At 37.7% G+C, this 19,815-nt stretch overlaps 1 protein-coding gene across 3 annotated transcripts in view; it reads left to right on the forward strand.

Annotated features, from left to right (window-relative positions):
* Positions 1–19,815, forward strand: part of olfm2a (olfactomedin 2a) — a 111,232-nt gene that overhangs the window by 56,080 nt on the left and 35,337 nt on the right. The window contains exon 1 of one of the 3 annotated variants that reach the window (XM_026945957.3): positions 6,799–7,313. The exons of 1 other annotated variant lie outside the window; for it this stretch is intronic. In XM_026945957.3, the coding sequence (XP_026801758.1) occupies positions 7,170–7,313 (144 nt within the window). In that variant the 5' untranslated portion in view covers positions 6,799–7,169. Of the gene's footprint in view, positions 1–6,798; positions 7,314–12,116; positions 12,181–19,815 lie in introns of those variants that run through there. One more of the 3 variants, XM_026945959.3, reaches the window with a different exon arrangement.

The raw sequence follows: 19,815 nt of genomic DNA on the forward strand, positions 1-19,815 counted from the left end.
ACAGCTCACACAGCCGAGCTGAGCTGAGTGCGGTGGAGCACACAGCCGTGGAGCTGCATACAGATGTGACTACAACACAACCACCATGTGACTCCTCCATCCACCCTCTAGCACACACTCCACCGCTTAATGAAGTATAGACAGCTATAATTACACCCCGTTCTCTCAGAACTGGGGCAATTATTTTACGAATGCGTATTTGATCCGTGCTGAGACTGATCATGATTACAGACTGTAAGCTTTTCCATAAGGGTGTGTGAGGTGTAGGGTGTATTTGCTGCACATGAGTGCCCTCTGGTGGCCAGAGAATGAACAGCTGCTTTACAATGTGGAACCTTATTACCTTTAAACAGCCTCGTGAAATAAATTCAGCACAAAAGTGAATAAGTTTTACTGCCATTTCATGAGTTATTCTAAATGTTGTTTTCTTCTCGTAAAATAGTAGATGATCGATAAATGTGTGGGAACACTGAATACAGTAACACTGTCAGGGTTACAAACACAATTAAGTGCTTAAACCTGTTTCAGGGATTAGTAATGATTTATTTATCATTTTGTTTTGTTCTGAACTTTTGTACATTCCTGCTCCAGCTTTTCACTCCTCCTCCTTTATCTGGAATCCGGTTAAAATGAAATAAAATAACAGTTAATAGCGTTTTTTTAATATATATATATATGACAGCCTACACTGATTATAGGAAGCCAGGAGTATAAATAAAACCAAATACTGCATTTAACCAGAAACATGCATTTATTTTTAGCATCCTTCTACTTTGCAGTGTCATTTGTTGCTTGCAGAATTGTAGGAGAAACACTTGCTACGCAGATTTTCCTGCCCTCTCCGGCTATCTAACATTATATATTCTTGTAAAGAGGCATTCAGGAAGTGATGAATTCTGGACAGGAATTTAGACCTGTTGGGGAAACTGCTTTGTGTTAGGCTATACTTTCTTCAAATAACCTTAATAACGTTTTCACTCGAAAAGAATTGAGTGATTTTGTTTGAGTGATATTCAGTGAAAAACATTGTGCGTTTTCGCTTTGCGTTTTCATTCCCTGTCATATTTCTAATCAACATTTCAAGACATAAATATAATAATGCAATTTTAAAAATATCTTGCATTATCCTCTTGGATCTTCTGTTATATGTTTTTCTGGCCCTGAAATTTACTCTTCCCCCAGCATGAAGACTGCTGCTTTGCTCTGATTCTTTTCCTTATCTTTCACATGGCATACACTGTTTTTTTTTAGTAAAAAAGGTCAGGTCTGTTTTTTTTTTTTTTTTTTTTTTTTTTTTTTAATGCAGTTCACTTCCCAGTCATCAGAGGGCTATAAAAATTACACACTGCACCTTTAAAAGAAAGTATGTAACATCTAACAACAAGGGGTCTATGATTTTTTTTTTTTTTTTGGTAGAAATCACAAAGTTATTGTATTTATTATTTACTTCTTATTGTTATTCTATTTAACTGGCCTCATGAATTGAATTACTAATTTAAATCTAATAATTTAATAACACGCTGGTCTATAATAAATATAAATAACTTGAATGTATAGTTTGAATCTATTAGGATTTTTGGATCATTGCACAGTTTGTGATATGACACTGTAGTAATGTTATTTTGCTATTTAAACCGTCATAAAGCTTTATCATAGTGCAGTTGTAGATTGGAAAAATGTCACCTGGTCTCTTTCCAATTTTCAGCTGTCCAGTTTGGGTGAGTCTCTGCCCATCTGTAGCACAGCTCACATTCCTGTTCTTGGCTGACAGGAGTGGAACCTGATGTGTGTTGTGCATTCTGAGATGCGTTTCTGCTCACTACGGTTATAAAAAGTGCTTATTTGAGTTACCGGAGCCTTTATGTCTGCTCAAACTAGTCTGACAGTTCTCCTCTGGTCTCTCTCATCAACACGGCATTTCCGCCCACAGGACTGCCGACTGGTGTGTGTGAAAATCCCAGGAGATCAGCAGTTTCTGAAATTCTCAAACCAGCCTGTCTGGCCCCCACATCCATGCCATGGTTAAAGTCACAGAGATCACTATTTTCCCCCATTCTGATGTTTGATGTGAACATTAACTGAAGCTCTTGATCTGTATCTGCATGATTTAATGCCTTGTGCTGCTTCCACATGATTGGCTCATTGAATAATTACTGAAAATGAGATTTTTTTTTCTCTTCTTCTTGACAACATAAATATATTTGATCAAAATGGTGTGGAAATGTTCATATTTAGGTTTGTTTCTAACTTTGCCATGACTTTCTGCAAAGATCATGTTGGATAAAGAGCCAGTTTAACAATCACAGACTTAAATACTGATTAAAGATGCCTAAAACCTCGCTAGCTAAGTCTGATTTCCTCACAATTTGATCAGGTTTCTGGGTAGCTACATGCCTGAGGGAAATGAATGTAAGTTTGTTAGAAGATAGCGGCTGCCAAAATGTCTGCTATCCTCCTGCGCAGTCGCATCATCATCATCATCATCATCAAAACAGAGAAGAGCGCTTATGCACTCTGTACAGATGACAATGGACAAACTTTTAACATGTTTAAATGACTGAATAAAAAGAAGTTAATAACAAGAAAGTTAGCCAACAGAACAGAGGTGAGTGAACAACCCAGCGATTATCTCCTTGGGGCTCGTGATTGACTTTTACCTCAGGTGATGAGATCGAGACAAAACATGGAAGATGCTGATAATCAAAGTGAGAACTTGTTTCCTGTTCTAATCTTGTAATTCTTTACCATTTGCCAGTAGTGTTTTTTATTTTTTTTCCAAAAGTAGATTAGCTATTATATTATGGTGCAATCTTATCCTCACATGTGGCTCCTGGTTGTTTTGAAAGCAAATCTCCATCCACACTAACCCTTTGTGAATAAGTTTAGACACCCCTTATGTATAGATTCACATGTAGCTTCTTAATCTGCATTGCTATACAAGTCCATGAGGTCTCCAGATCATTTCTGATGTATATGTTTTAGTAGTTTTTTTTTAGCAGAGATATTGTTTACTCTTCAGAATGAGAGATGCTTGGCTATGTAATGGTGCTTACATTGCTGTGATGCTTTTAGAAATCCTGTTTGCTGCCAAGCAACAGTTGCTGAGACAAACCACGAGGAGGATATCTGTTGGTAGCAGTACTGCATTCTTGCCACCGGATGGCAATGTCGCTCTAGATCAATGAGGAAAACAGGTGAACTAATCACTCTAATCCACAAGACTCCGGCTCTGCTCCTGGAAAAAGCTGGAGTCCAGTACAGCACGTTTTTCCCATCTTGTCCTTCGGGATTAGAGTATTATAAGACTGGCTGTCTAGCAGTTGTCAGTTTTGATTTCATCTCGATTGCAAAAGATGTGTCCCCGCGAAGCACGTCCCGCTGTCCACAAGTGAAATCATAAAAGAGATTCATCACTCGATGAGAATAATAACTGGCAAAGACAAAGCCCTTTATTTTAGGCTTAAAAATGCCCAAGAGCACAAGAAAATTAGATCTGTTCGGGCATTGATTAATAATTCACTGTTGTGCATCACATCAGCATGCCAAGAGAGCTAGAACTAATGTTGATGTGCCAAAAAAAAATTATCAGCTCATTATGTAGCAGCAAAAATGCTTCAAAAAATCAAATTTAATTATATTTACCAAGTTGCTGAACTTCATTTTTAGAACTTTGCAATATGAAAGTTCTGCCATTTGAGTCAATACCTTAAAAACCTGCAACAATTTTATAACAAAGTACTTGAAATAGGTGATACTCTGATGGTGGTTATAGTTTGGTTCATTATTGTATTTGTTTATCTTCTTACTGTTTACGTGAGATGTCCTTGATTGGACATGTCAACGTTAGCATTGTTTAAAATGATGAAAAAGCTGTAAGGACATTGTGTAATTCATACAATAAAGACAAAAAAGAAATACGTACTGTATTTTTAACGAAGAAATGAAGGTGGACGTGTTTTCTGTTAGATTGTTGCTCTGATTGGATGATGTTTCCGAGAGCTCCTATTTGGTTGGAATGAAAAGCTGAAGCCGTGCTAATAATCAGAAAGACCAGTTGATTAAACGAGTGGAAACAGGTGCAGCTTCTGATTGGTTGGAGTTAAAACAAAGACGTGGCTGATCAGCTCTGAATAAAATGTGCAGTGTTTTGCCTGGAATATCTACAGTGCTCTTGTGACTTTGTTGGTGTTTACTTTTGTTTTTTGCTCCACCAGTACCAATGGAATACATTTTAAGTTTGTTTCGGGGTTTTTTTCACCATCACGCCATAAGAAAGTAATTAATTCATTTATTCATGCTTGTTCAGTAAGCTCTTTATCCTGATCGCGCTCCAGATTTGACGCCAGGGTACTCTTCACACACTCATTCACACCTTGGGGAAAGTAGCCAGTTTGGGATTTTGGAGGAAACCTGCACATGTGCAGGCAGAACATGTAAAACTCTTCACAGAGAGTAACCTGAGCTCAGGATCGAACCCTGGCACCGTGAGCCAGCAACACATTGGTTCATTGGATCTTCCTAATTTGTGTGATATCTCAATTTAATTGTGTTATTGTCAGACTAACTCAACTACGTCACATACTAATAGGATTTTCTACAGCCTTTAAAGGTATATTAAGTTAAAGCAATTTAATATTCAAGCCTAATGGAATACAGAGGCAGCACTCTGTTCAGATCTAGTGGACTCTAGTGCTGCTTCTGTAATACTTCTAATACTCTTCAGCTAATACTCTTCAGCTAATATTCTTCAGCTAATATTCTTCAGCTAATATTCTTCAGCTAATATTCTTCAGTTATCTCCTTTTGTCAAATTCATATGTATAAACTTATAGGTCCAAAGTCAAGTGTATTGGCTAGCCGCGCCACGCTTATGACAATGACTCGGTGTGTTAGTCATGCTTTAAAAAGAATCGCCTAATTTTTAGTGCCTATGTGTGAGCAGGTACTTGTGGAATAAAATGCTAGTGACTCAATTAATACGTTTATCTCCTTGATCAGGGCGATGAGGTGCGAGCACCTGACGAACAGTTATACTAGAAGAGATGTTTAATCAATTTCAATTCCCCACAATCCATTAACATTGTCTGGTGTAATCATTTAAGTGTAGTGACTGTCAACTCCGCCCACTTGGAAGACACGTGGTTGCTCTCCTTCTTGATATGGAAACAGTCGGAAATCTGTGAATCTGCAGAATATCCCTGTTGTAATCATCAGCTTTATTAGAAAGGCACCAGTTGTTGGGGGCGGGGCTTCCCATAAAAGTATTATAAGAAGAAATGTGTCATTAGCATTAGCTACCTAGTTATGAGGAGATATGGCTCTTTGGTTCGTGGGGTTTACTTATTAGGAAGATAATTTGAGGCAGCAAAACTATGATGTACAAGTACAGAAACCCTGAACTGCAAGTTGTTTTAAAAAAATAAATAAAAATTGAAGTACTGTGTTTTTTCATTATTTCAAATTATTCACTGCCAATTTTCAGATGTCACCTTGTTAATACAGTTATTTCTTTGTTACAAGTTAGTAGCACTTTATTTTGTTATTTTGTTCTTTTTCTTGTTATTACAAGTTATTGTCTTGCTTTCACAAGTTGCTAACTGTTACTACGAGTTATTAGCTTGTTGTTGCAAGTTATCTTGCGAACAGAAATTATTATCATGTCATTACGAGTTAGTTCATTAATACAAATTATCTTGTTATTTCAAGTTATTATGTGATTACGATGAGTAATTAGCAAATTATTACAAGTGATTATCTGTTATTATGAGTTATTGTCTCATTATTAGCATGTTGTTATGAGTTATCAGCTGTTATTATGAGTTATTAGCGCATTATTACAAGTTATTCTCGAACTATTTGAAGTTAAACCTTTTTTAATGCTTTACATGCCACTTCCAAGACAAATGATCACTGGAAAAGTAATTTCTATAATAAAACAAATGCATAGAGACTAAAATGTTGACTATACCATGATTTTTGCTAATACAATGGGATTTATACTTGTTTGACTGCTGGCTATATTGGTCAGTTGTGCTTAACTAGCTAAGCCCCGCCCCCTGGACACGCCCCTATTAGATGATTGCTGGAAACCTAAGCTTGTAGTCCTTTATGACTTTTTGTTAAAGCATGTACGTGTATTCAATGTAGTAAATACAATTACTGCTTAATTGAGCTACGTTAAGTATTCCGGTGTTTTATTCGTCATGCTCGGTTCCATTTAAATGAACACGTCTGGAGTCACTCATGCAAGCGTGACAGCCTGTTTCCTGTGAGAGAGTGACCTGAGTGTGTGAGTCAGATCAGATGAGAGAGAGGAGAAGAGGGCAGGATGCTCGTGCCAGACTCCTGCACTGCACTGCTTTTCCGTATTACGGAATAATTACGGAGTTGTCAGGTGGAGTATATGATTGATGAACTGTCCAGAAGGAGAGAAGCGCACACATTTCTTCTTCATTAATACTCAAGCAGCTATCTATCTACTGTCCCTACTCTTCTCTTGGACTCTGCCACACACACACACACACGTTGCTCATGATGAGCTTAATATAGCAGTAGCTTTAATCCCAATGTGTACAGCTGTGAGTGAGACTTATCCAGGCTTAAAACAGGCCTAATTGTTGCAGAAGATCCGAGAGGCGCGTTACTCCCTTAGCCTCCTGCTGTTCATTTGCTCACAAAAAAAGCAGAATGAGATGAGTAAAGGATGTGTGCGTGAAGCGGCTGGGGAGGCGAGGAGAGAGCAGGGAAAGAAGGGAGGGAGGGGATGAGAGTGAGGGAGCGAGATAGGGAGGCAGCCAATGCGCAGCTCTGCATCTTGAAAGAGAGAGAGAGAGAGAGAGAGAAAGGGTGGAGGAGAGAGAGAGAGCGGGAGAGAGAGAAAGAGAGAGAGAGTGAATGTGTGTGTGTGAGGCGCTGGCATTCGCTCTTAGACATCAGGAGCCGGGTGGACTGACGGAGTGTGATGCCACTGGATCCCGCTCCTGCTTTCGCTGCTGCATTTGTGCGTCCAGCCTGCTGTTGAGAGGCTACCGCAAGTGTGCGAGTGTATTGTGCGCAAGGCTCGAGTCGCTCACGTGAGTGTGTGTGTGTGTGTGAGAGTGTGTGGGCCCCCGGTGAGGGGCTCAGCAGGTTGGGCTGGGGGGCGGTAAGGCCAGGTGGCTGTGAGCACCATGAGCGTGCCACTGCTGAAGATCGGAGCGGTGCTCAGCACCATGGCCATGGTCACCAACTGGATGTCTCAGACGCTGCCCTCGCTCGTGGGGCTCAACGGCACCACCGTGTCCCGCGCCGGAACCTCAGAGAGGATCGTCAGCGTGCGTAACCTTTCCTCACACACTTCACACACCTCCTCTCCATCTGTTGAGCCTGAGCTAAGTGTTTTAGAGACTGGGGATGATTAGAGAGGTATAATTTTTGCTTATGTGTAGCTTATGGCTGTCTATAGGAGAGATTGTAAGCTCTGAGGCCAGGGCTGGTTAGATGGAGATCGTCATGGCTGATTTTCAGTGATGCACAAGTGGAGATGATGGAGGGCGAACAGATGCCACAAACCTCTGGAGAGCTGAGAGGAGAACCTAATGCTTTGTTAATAGAGATGTGTCATATAGGCTTGTGCGGTTTCCTGCACGATCTTACACTGCCACGATGTCTTGTGACATTTACACTGATTGTATTAAATGAATAATATTAATGCAAGCTCACCTTTTTATTTATTGAATTTACACTTTTTTAAACTGTTTGCCTTTAATCCTTAAATTTACTCTTTGTAAATGGTAAAAAAATGTACGAGATGTTACTCACGGTTTGTTTTTCTTCTTCATTTACAATGATACGGCTTTTATTGTTTTTAAACATGCCCCACGAGGTCATTATAAAACCATCGGTTGTGTAATTGCTAGCCGCTCTTTGCAAAACCATGGTTAATCTAGATGCACGTAAAATTTAGGGGCGTGGCTTAGAGACACTTAGTAGTAGTGATGAATGCTGAAAACAGAGAAACTAAGCAAGGAGAAAATGGCCGACTTTGTGCAGAAGAAAACTTGTCATGCTCCAGTCTGGCTTTTTTTTTGGATTCAAGTCAGATTATAAGGCTTGACCACTCAATCCAAATCAAGTGTTGTGCAAAGTCTGTAACACTCAAGTCGTCACAAATGATAGTAACACTACGAATCTTCAGAATTGTCTAAAACTCTCAGTGACAGCGTGAGACGCACTACAGAAACTTTCTGCCATGGTGATGTCCGAGTAGTTTACATGTAAACCTAATCAGACGCAACAGCGCCACCCCATGGCTTTAGGTGGCTTTAGGTTTTATTTTTTGTGTAATTTTTTTATCTTTTCTGAACAATTACATCATTAATTGAGATTTTCACAATCAGGGGAAAATAAATATAGAACCTATGTATATCAGTGAACCTGAAAATGTGCCCATACCCTCGCCTGTGTTTCTATCCATCTCTGTATTTAGTTGTAGCCTCAATATGGTGCCTTTAAAGAAAAAAAAAGAAGGAGAATAGTGTCCTGGGGTTAGTCAGGCTGACTGGCATCGCCCAGTCAGCCTCAATCAAATTAAAGAAGGAAGCTGCAGTGCTTGAAATGTAAGCAAATTTTCTGAGAGCTCAGAATATCCTAAAAGGTTCTTAAGTGGATGCTGGCGGCAATCTCACCAACGCAAAGTGCACAAGCGTGTAGAAGTGTGTGTACGAGTTTGTGAGAGAGACACACACAGTGTGAAGTCAGTGTGAGGGAGGTGAATGCCTTTGACATTTCCAGGATCATTAAAGGTGAGTCATAGTGTTTGGTGTCTATGGTGAAGAGTGCTTTCTCTGAGCATCTGCCCCTCTCTAAATGCCCCTCGCAGCTCATGAGCAGAGCAGCTGGATGGGGGAAATTGACTATTAATCTATGAGTCCATCACAGCCCATTTCCCATTCTTATCCGTCTGGGAGAGATTTAAAGGAATACTGTCGTATTTTTTAACCTAATCACTAACCGCTGCAAGATAGAGCCATGGATTTCAATGCTCATTTATTATGGAAGTGAATGAGTTATGGCTATAAACAAAATATGCAAATAACTCAAACTGAATTCTTGAAACTGATTGGTCAGAATATGTTGAGATGTTTATTAAGCATTTATGGAAGGAGTCGCCAGTGTCAGCACTTAGTAACAGCTGTCATTTAAAATTTTCAGAACAGATCAGTTTATGTTTTTTATTATTAACTTCAAGAGGAAAAAAAAACTGAGGTTGATGAGTTAATGACTGTTTATAGCTGCTATAACGTAAGGTATAACAGGAACTAACTTGTTTTGCAGATGTTCCAACTGATTTTTAGCACTTGCAAATTGTTGTGGTATAAGAGGAATAAAACACTTCAGGACATACCGTTATGCAAAAATAATCAACTTCGCGACGGTAAAAGTAACTCCACTTTGCGTCAGTCTGCATCACACCACATCAGCGTTGCTTGTTTTCCTATAACAGCACATCTGCATGTGGTTTATTGCCTTACTCAAAAGCAACCATTACAGTCAAACCCACCAGTTCACACTAGCATGTGACAAAGCAATAGGTGGCAGTTCGTTTTCTGTGTGTGACTCAGAGCTATGATTCCGGTATCAGCTGTAAACAACAGCGAGACACAACAAGTGACATTTGGATTAAGATTTTTTTCAATGATATGTAAATTAGGAGTGATAAAACAAATGATAACGCAACAAATCCAAACTATTAGCTCCAGTTAATTTCCCAGACTAATCCTACAACGTCGGTCGTTCATCATCCCCGGAAATATCTACTCTCACAACTTTAGTTCCTACCTGTGTTTAGCTGGCACATTAGCCAACACACAAGGTGACACACTGATATATTTATTTTACAGTACAGTGTACAGTTACAGAGATGCACTGGACCACACATACATATAGTTATTTTTGTTTGTTCATGTCCAGTGAACCTAGTTAGTCCTGTATCCCAAATATATAAACAAATGAGTAATTTAAACCACAACAGTTCTAACCAGGACAAAGTACCTACAAAGGATGAATGAATGAACATGGTAAACGTATCACACAGTATGCTTCATTGATAAAAAAGTGGCTTTTTTTATCCAAGCTTCATACCTGACCATCTGCTCCAGCGACTTTTGTTCATTCCCAATGCACACCTCTAGCATACATCTCATATCAGATCTTAAAAAAGGCAGACAGGCCACGTCCATAAGCTACAACATTAACAGTCACCAACACACGCTCACAAGAGATTGCTTGATAGTAGGTTGAAAAGTCTTACTAACAAGACAGATATGAGAGAAAGTCCTACCAAAATATCTACAAGATACCTAATGTTCAGACTCCATTGCACTGCCACATCTCACTCTTACACTATATATATATATATATATATATAGAGAGAGAGAGAGAGAGAGAGAGAGAGCTTAAGAGTGATATATATATATGTAATTTTTTTGGCTCATTTATAATGTTAAATTATTTTAGTATACTTCTATCTCTCTGTGCTGCTATAATTTCCCTCTGAGATGAATCTATCTATCTATCTATCTATCTATCTATCTGTCAAATCTGGAGTTTTATGTAACGGTATGGTTACGTAAGGCAGTACTTCTGCTTTCCTGAGAGGGTTTGCAACTTTACTTTGAGCTATATTGACTACGTACATAACGCATAAAAACAAATTCTTCCCACTAAAATAGTCCTGTCTCTGAAAGTCTGTCTCTAAATTCTACAAAAATATACTTTTCTATACTTTTATTGACTGCCTTAAAAAGTGCCTTTACGAAGCATTCATAATGCACCGAATCAAAGCTCCTTCTTGTTTCTTCTTCTATTTTAGCCACTTTGGGGTCGCTAAAAAGCAAGCAAATATAAGTGTCCACAGAGTAAAGTGCATGCAGACGCACAAGCAAAACACAGCTTGAAATAATCTGAAATAATAGCTTTGGAATATCTATCTTTGTGTCTCTAAATAATAATAATAATAATAATAATAATAATAATAATAATCGCCAACCAATGTGCTTATGTCCTGCAGAATGTTCGTAAACATTTATATCTCCCACTTGTTGAATGTTAAATAAATTACATCTTAAACCAGCGTAGTTAGTAAAAGCAAATTCCACTGTGCTGTTTTAATCATGGATTGTACATCTATATTTAGTGGTATAGCTGCTACGTTGCTCTTGTGTCTGTCTCTGACACTCACAGTGGCGTGGCCGTGGGTACGACTCATGACGAGAATCTGATCCGCTGATATTCATTTTTCGTTCGCATAAACTTCTCAACTTTCAAAATTCTCAACTTTTTGCGTTGCTCTTGCTACCACAGTTTTTTTGTTGCCACACAGGATTTTCACCTGTTCAAACAGAAAATGCAAAATTTTTCACATCTCTGCAGTGTGAACACACCATCAGACTTCAATTATAAGTGAATTTTGATTAAACAGGTTGTTTTCGCTTCAGTACCTGGAAATGTGTTGAAGTTCTTCTGTGTTGTAATCGCACATACTAGGGGTGTAACATAATGACACTATCTGCTTCTCTTTAATGCTCCAAATATCTATATTTGTATCTGTATTTGGATTTAAACCTGAAGTGGGTGTGGCCTAAACCAGAAAGGGCTTTTTTTCTTTCTTTCTTTCTTTCTTTTTTTTTTTTTAAATATGAACCCTACCACTATGCAGCCAAAAACACTGGGAAATAAAAACAGGGGTAATGTCCGCAGTGTCAGTGTGGATTCTGGCAGTTCATCAATCTCAGCTACATCCCTTGAGTTCCAAATTGGTCTCAGTTAGATATATATGCATCACGGTTTCTTTTTTTAAAATCAGGCTTGTGCAGATATTGTTATTTTTCCCCCCTGCTGCTACAAAAGCTACTACCTGGGGAGGGTGAAGACTAACACTTCTGAAACATGTGAATCCAGCCAACTGCATCTTATCAAACTGCTGTTCATATTGCGTAACACACTCAGAGGAAAGTGCTATCCACCCTCTTCTGCATACATGAGCTCACAGATGCATATGATTGGCTAGTGTCACTGTGATTGACAGGGGAGACAGAGCATGTCATCCCTCCCACCGAGAGATGAACAGTTTTGCTCTGTTGGACTCCATTGTTACTGTGGGATTCTAAGGATTTGAACTTACGACCTCCAAACGACAAGGTGAACGCTTTTCTGTTGTGCCACTCAGGAGCCCCTTGTGGTCATTATTTTTGTTTGCACCTGATATTTTCTGACAAATTTCATTTTTTCTATTACCCAAAAGATAAACATACTACTCTACTAGCCTAACTTAAACTAAGGGTGAATAAATGACACTGTAAATGCATTGTGCACTGCTGGTCTTTCTTTTTCCAGCAAGCTTCATATCTGACTGCTCACTTGTACCCATATAAAAGTAAAAAAAACTCGTGCTTGCACTGAAAAAAGGAATATGGTTTGTCAGATTTAAGAAAAAAAAATGGTACACATAGTTTACATAAATATATTCATTTTCTGATCAAAATGTGATTTCATTACTTATACTAAACCTAATTTTGTTTTATTAAATTAAGTTTTAAATGAAGTTTAATAGATTGACTTTTGTAAAGTGAGCATGATCAATTCACCTAGTATTAACGTAAGCCAATTACATTATGAACGCTTGCAAGGACATTGGCACTGACGGGAATAAATAACAGTGGTAATGTGGCTGTTGCTACACACCAGAGACCTGGGTTCAATCCTCAGCTCAGGTCAGAGTGCAAAGTTTGATTTTATTCAGGGTTTTGAAAATACATGATGAAATAATGTTATATGAAATCAAACTGTGTTAACATTAACTCAGTTTAGTCACATGGAACCAATGTATGCGTTGGAATTAAGTAAATTCAACGAGCTTTTTTTTTCAGTGTATACAGCTTTTTTGTCAAGTTCTGCAGGATCATAGTCACGATGTGCACGTCTACCAGATGAACCTTTCTGCCAAGCTTTCTAAAAAAACATACTGCACCTTTTATTTGTATCCGTATTCATATTTGTTTAGAACGCTTTACTCTCAAATTATATCCCATATATTCCTATTCTTAGTAATCTACTGTACATGTGTTATGCATGGGCTAAGTAACATGTAACATTAGTCATAAACATTGTCATGTTCCTTTAAGAGCCTTCTGGACTGAGCTCCTTTTACAGCTTCCTCTAGCACTTTCACACCCTCCTCCAGGAGGTGCTACTACTGCTCACTGCTCCCAGCACTGCACTTTATCCAGGGACACTCCTTTTCTTTTGTACTTGTATCATGCAGCTTTTTTTTCACTGATTACAATTTTCAGAACATTCAGCAGCCCACCAAGCCTACACGGTCTGTGATTATTCATGAGACTGGAGCCACACGTGGGTCATTTCCAAGCACAGGTTTACTCGGTATGGCCAGACATATCTCGGTGAAGTAATATCACTCAATCTGTTCAAACAGCACAAGCCAAATAGCGTCTTCTGTCTAGGGATAAAAAAATCATGACTGTAGAGCTGTTCAGTTTAATTTGCTAATCCCTAAAATGTCGATTGTCCAGATCTAAAAGTGTTTACTAGAGCAAAAGTTACTCTTCCCCATGGTTGTGCAATGGAGAAGTGTACTTTCCATTTATTTTTGCTATTCTTTACAAACAAATGATGTCCCAAGATTTAAAAATGAAATATGGCTGTATCCTGAAACAAGACAATAATGCAAAATCTAAAAAAAAAAAAAAAATGCAATAGACAAATAGGCAAAATCAAGAGAAAAATATTTTTGCTTATTTTTTTCTTCTCAGTCTCTGGACCTGATCTGACATTGTGGCAGTGTTTAACATCTAGAAGTGTAAGAAAGTAAATATTAGGACAAATGTGTGGGTGGTGTGGTACAAGGGGTCTGAATGTTACAACTGAGAGGATCTAAAAAACTGCTCTGAGGATACTAAAGAGATGGGAAGTGTAATGAAGGCACATTGTGTACACATCATTAGAGGAAATTTATATCATATCAGAAAAAGGGATGCAAACTTTTGAACTAATATCGTTTTATTAACAATAATCTTAATATACACAACAATAATGAGGGACAACAAGAGCAGTGACTATTGTCATATCAGCACCAGAATCGGGGATAGACTCCATTTCCCATGCTGCACCACAGCCTACAAACATGGCTGCTCCAGACTACAACTCCCACCTGACACACTCCAGCTCCCCTGACTTCTGATTGTACACACCTGAGCCCAATCAGCACCCATGCTATAAAACTGGACTCCAAACTCCCACTCATTGTGAAGTATTGTTCGGTTTGCTTTTTCTTGATGCAGCAAGCTGTTATTGTTGCGGCAGTGGCGGTTTTATTATTCTCGTGGTTTTGATTTTTTAATTGTCTGTTGGTTTTTGTGATTCTGGGTTTCCTAGTTGGTTCTTTTTGCTAATTGCTGGAATTCCTGCCTTTGCCTAATGTTACTTGGACCTGTTTGCCACTGATCTGCAGCATGACAACTATACTGAGTGGAAGGGGGGGCAATTAATGATTTTACTTATATTTATGGAAATGATTTGATTGCTACTAAAACTGAGTAGTGTTTGGAACAGGTGTCTATGAAATCACAAAATGTGGCCAAACGAAAAACCCTGAACATGGCTATAATACTAAAGGAATACACTCCTATAAAAATACTGTCCAGTCTGTGTTAAGACAATTACTAGCTCCTCTCCTGGATATGAGCATAGTTGTATGTTGCTTCTTTGATGATGGAATGTCTCTGAAATATTGTAACACCTACAAATCATACAAATTTAATATCAATTTTGGGGTGTTTTGGGAAAATGGTATGTTCACTATAAGAGAGTTTACTTTGGCTCAATTTTGAATATGAACTGACATTATGGAAAAAATCATAATTGTGCAACAAACCTTGTCCTGAGGGTGTGTAAACTTTTGCACTTAACTGTACTGCACTGTTTTGGGAGTTTTACCATCTTGTAATGGTGTGATGCAGTAGGTGAGTATCCAAATGATACAAACTAGCAGGTACTGAGTACCCATAATGCACTTTGGTGTTTGTAGGTAATAGGGATACCCACTGTTTTGGACACAGATGATGCACACCAGAGCAGTGATGCTAGACTATCAAAGAAATGGGCTTTTGAGCTCAATATTCTATCAGCATTTTCCTAACATATAAAACCCTGTGATATAAATCAGAAATTAATAGCATTCTGGTTTCAGTTGCAGTTGAAATGTTTACAATTCAACTCAATCCATTTTAATCTGATCCAATTCAATAAACTGCAATTTGCACCTTGAATTGAAGTTTCAATCTGTGAAATGGGACTCGAAAAGCTGCGAGAATGTCAACAACCTGCTTATGGGGTGGGAAAAAAAATGAACATAAATATTAAAAAAATCAAGCAGAGCATTTTAATGAGGGTTTTTTTTTTTTTTTTTTTTTTTTAAATAAAATCTCGAATCAGGGATTGCTGGGGCATCATGACAGCCACCTCAGGAAAACTTCCCAGCAAGGAGAAGAGTAAAAATGTGGATCTTTTTAAAGTTTTATATGGTGCAGATTTAGTGGTTTTCAGCACTGAAAGTCCTCTCTAGGGAGTCCTAATTGAGTTTCTAATGCTTCAGGTTCAGAGGAGCTGGCAGGTAGATGAGGATGGATAGCGATTGCAGAAATGATGCTAGAGTAATTATATTGTCCTGCTATGAAAAGCATAACTTATTTATAAAATCCTCACCATTTTTAACTGATATATGGGAGAGCAGTACAGTAAGTGAAGAATAAACCATGGAGTGTACTACTGCAGGAAAATAATCATTGACTGGGTGGAACTTTACTATTAAAGTTGATTATTTTCCAATACGAGCATGTTATGAAGTGTTTTATTCTTCTTACAACATGGTAATTTAGCGATGATTGCAATTTTTATTTATTAAAGAATAACACCTTGAATGTTTTTTCAATTAACAGTTACATTTAATGTTGTGGAACATCCATGAAATGTCCTATTACTGTCCGTTAATGTTAAATGACCAGCCTTACTTCTCTCTCTCGGTTTAGTCTCTTAATCGGACAGAAAAAACAGCTTACATTGTAACAGAGAAACTGAAAAAAGTCCTGAAGACTGTCTGTTTTGGGAAAACTTAGTGGCAGCTTTACTGACCCTGGAAACTCCTTCCCAAAAAAAAAAAAAAAAAAATTAAGTAAGCTTTTTCTGAATCCACATTTTTTCGAATACGTTTATGTGGAGCATCCGCCATAAGTGTAAGTTATTACTACAGAAACGTTAAAATATTAGAACAAGTGCATTAATATAACCCTGTGATGTGCCTTGCAACAGGAACTATTGCCAGAGCTGCTGGTGTAGAAAATTAATCAACACCTTCTAACCAATCAGAATCAAGTATTCAGCAGAGCGAATTTATTGCAGTTGTATTGCACTATATTGCACTTATTTTATTGGATCATATGAATGCTGTGATTCATCAAAATGCCCACATTTTGAGCATGTAACATTATCTGCCTCACTCACTCACAGGACACAATAGAAAATTTAGGGATTTTCAAGGGTTTGCATATCACAGCCTCCTACAGTAACAATTACCAAATGATATATTGTGCAGCTCTAATTTGTATATTGTGCAGATTCAGTACTGGAGAAAATCCTGCAAATATTGGCTGCTTGGCATTATCTTTTGATATGCTGTAATGGGAAATGTGCCTCAGCAAATGAGCTTCAAGCATGCTGCTTAGAAACGAAGCTATTTCCGAGAACATTTATTTTTTTTGTGCAAGTTTACCGCACTGTTTGCTTGTATCAGACATTCTCTCTTTTCACCCTGATGTTCCTGTGCTAAAAACTAGCTTAAGAGCTCTTGTTGGCAGCTAGTCACAGAGGAGTGCAGTGGAAGGTGTTATTTATGTGTGAACTAAAAGAAGAAAAAATACAATTTTGCTGCAAGACAGACAGCTGAAGTGAGGAATCATGATTATGAGCAAGAGGGCAAGAAAAGCTTTGAGCATTTCAACAGCTATTCAAGCTTTAATATTCAAGTTCTCCACAAGGCTTGGAGCTTTTATGGGAAATGTCAATCTGACCTTGACGGCTGGATTGTTAAAGCTACTCTTAAAAATAATGTCCAAAATAAGTCAAAACCCCTCTTCAATGCTGGTAAATAACATAGTCTCAGACTCTGGGCCCTGGCAGAAGTTGTACGCTTTTCTGGCAACAAGCTTTCAGAATCTTGAAGGTTACAGTCTGATTGGTTAATGCACTTCACTGTATATGCACATACTAGGGGTTGCGTACAAAAATTGCATAGACTAGCCATCTAATACATTCCACTACTTGTTCAATAATTGGGACGGTGGAGGGGAAAAAAACAGCGAGGCTAACAGTAAAGAAGTCGGTCTAAATATGATTTGTTAGCATGAAAATATTTAAAAAATTTTAGACTAGACCATTATCACTTGGATCATCAATATAGGTCTACAGGACTGTTTTATTTTTTAATCAAACCCCTGCATTTTTGTTGTTCTTTAAAGCTAAATTGCAAAAGCCCTTGAAAGAGCACTTTCAGAGCCACGGGTTGCACATCACTAACCAGTTCCACTCAGCTAATTTAGAGTCCTATCCAAACTCATTACAGAGGCCAGAACATGGCAGTTCAACTCCATTAGCCTGGAAAAACCTCCCAGACATGCTATAGTCATTGAGCTATAAGTAGCACTCTAGCTTGAAGTTTATGGACATGAGCTTCCATGCTGTGCAGTCTCGGTTCCAGAATCAACGATTTCAGCTGAGCTGCTTCCTTAAATAGTGTAATATAATCCACATGTATTATTTTGTACATTTATTGAACAAATACAGTATATTTTCTGTGTTACCAGTGTGGAATTTTATCTTGCAGCTGGTATGCGGCTGTTAACTTTGTTAATTAAACTGAACTGAAGTTTGCAGTTTGACCTATTTATGTTGTTTAGCATTTAGCTGTGCTAATAAAACAACGTAAAATAGTGATGTCATGAATACTTCTTTGAGATATTGGTTGACTACACTGTAAAAAAATGATACCTTAGCAAGGGAAAATATTTTAAATATCAAAGTATATTTCTTATTTTGACATTATCAATTATAATTATTATACATTAAAAGGCTGAATAAGCTAATATTTCCTCATTTTATTCTACACATTTTGCTGATAATTTCTTTCCAGAAATAAATGCTTAAAATTAGAAAATGATCTGCCAATAGAACAAGATTATTTCAAGCTTGGAATTAGTCAAAATGTCTACAAATAGGTTCATTAATTGTGTGTATGTATATAATTATATTTATATATATAATATATAATTATATAATATGGTTTATTTTGATCTTATAATAGGAAATACTAGACAAATATGACTATATTTAAGATATCACTTGGCATTTTTGGTAGTGTAGCAAATAGCCCCTATTACCTACCTGCACAGGAACCAGCAGGAACACGGTGATGCAACAAGTTTTTCTAAGATATAGTCACTAAAGTTCAGCATCACTCCTTTAAAAGTTCTTCCAGCGTTTTGTTTGAAGAACATACATGTGATTCAGCCAGAAGAGGATTGGTTTCATCTCAAGGTTTCTTGCTCATATCATCTCGGGTTGCTTTTTCTTGCCACTGTCGCCTCTGGCTTGTTCAATAGGCAGGAACAGCTGGATTTCTGTAAAGCTGCTTTGTGACAACGTCTGTTGCTAACATCTCTACACAAATAAAATGTAACTGAATACTCTTGAGTTTTCAAGCTCTGTCTATTAGTTTTGTTAGATTTAATTTGAGATGGTAGAAGATAAAATCCTGATCAAGCTTAGGGCAAAAAAAAGCAGGTCCATCCAATTGCCAATTTTAATAAAGTAACATAAATAATAGCATCAAATCAAAAGCTGACTAAAATCTGATTTCCTGTGCTTTTAATTAAATGACCTGAATATTATCACGACTCTATAGGAGGTCGCGTATTCGAACGGATGTACTGATAATATCTCCTAGGGAAAAAAAAAAAGTATGGACTTGAAGTCTTTTGGTTAATAAAGTGTGAAGTATCTCACAGATGAATGCATATCTTTTATTCATCTAAAAGCTTTACTTATGTTGTTTTTTTTAAAGGGAATTACAAGTATATTTTGTGTCCCTGAAACAGCTATTCATTTATTCTGGTTTCGCAGCCACAAGAGGAAACTTTTGGTCTGATCTTTTTAGTTTGGTCAAAACTTGTAAGTTAATTTTAAATTTTTTTTATTTTTAAATATATACATTCAAACTTATGAAATCTTATTTTCCTAGTAGCTAATTATCATATTGCAAGTGCAATATTTATTATATAATCACCAGTGTACTACCAGAAAGGTGATGATTATTATTATTATTATTTTTTTTTTTTGGTTCCATCTTCCCACACACACACAGTACACTATATAGCCAAAAGTTTGCAGACACCCGGCCATCACACCCATATGTGGTTCTTCCCCAAACTGGTGCCACAAATTTGGAAGCGCACAGTTGTATAAAATGTCTTTGTAGGCTATAACATTACAATTTCCCTTCACTGGAACTAAGGGGCACAAACCTGTTCCAGTGTGACAATGCCCCTGTGCACATCATCATTATCATATGAAGACATGGTGTGTGAAGGTTGGAGTGGAAGAACTCGAGTGGCCTGTACAGAGCCCTGACCTCAACCCCACTGAACACCTTTGGGATGAACTGGAACACCGACTGAACCCCAGACCTCCTCACCCAACATCATTGCC

The sequence above is a fragment of the Pangasianodon hypophthalmus genome, chromosome 23 (genome assembly GCF_027358585.1).
Source record: "Pangasianodon hypophthalmus isolate fPanHyp1 chromosome 23, fPanHyp1.pri, whole genome shotgun sequence".
NCBI classification, from domain to species: Eukaryota; Metazoa; Chordata; class Actinopteri; order Siluriformes; family Pangasiidae; genus Pangasianodon; species Pangasianodon hypophthalmus.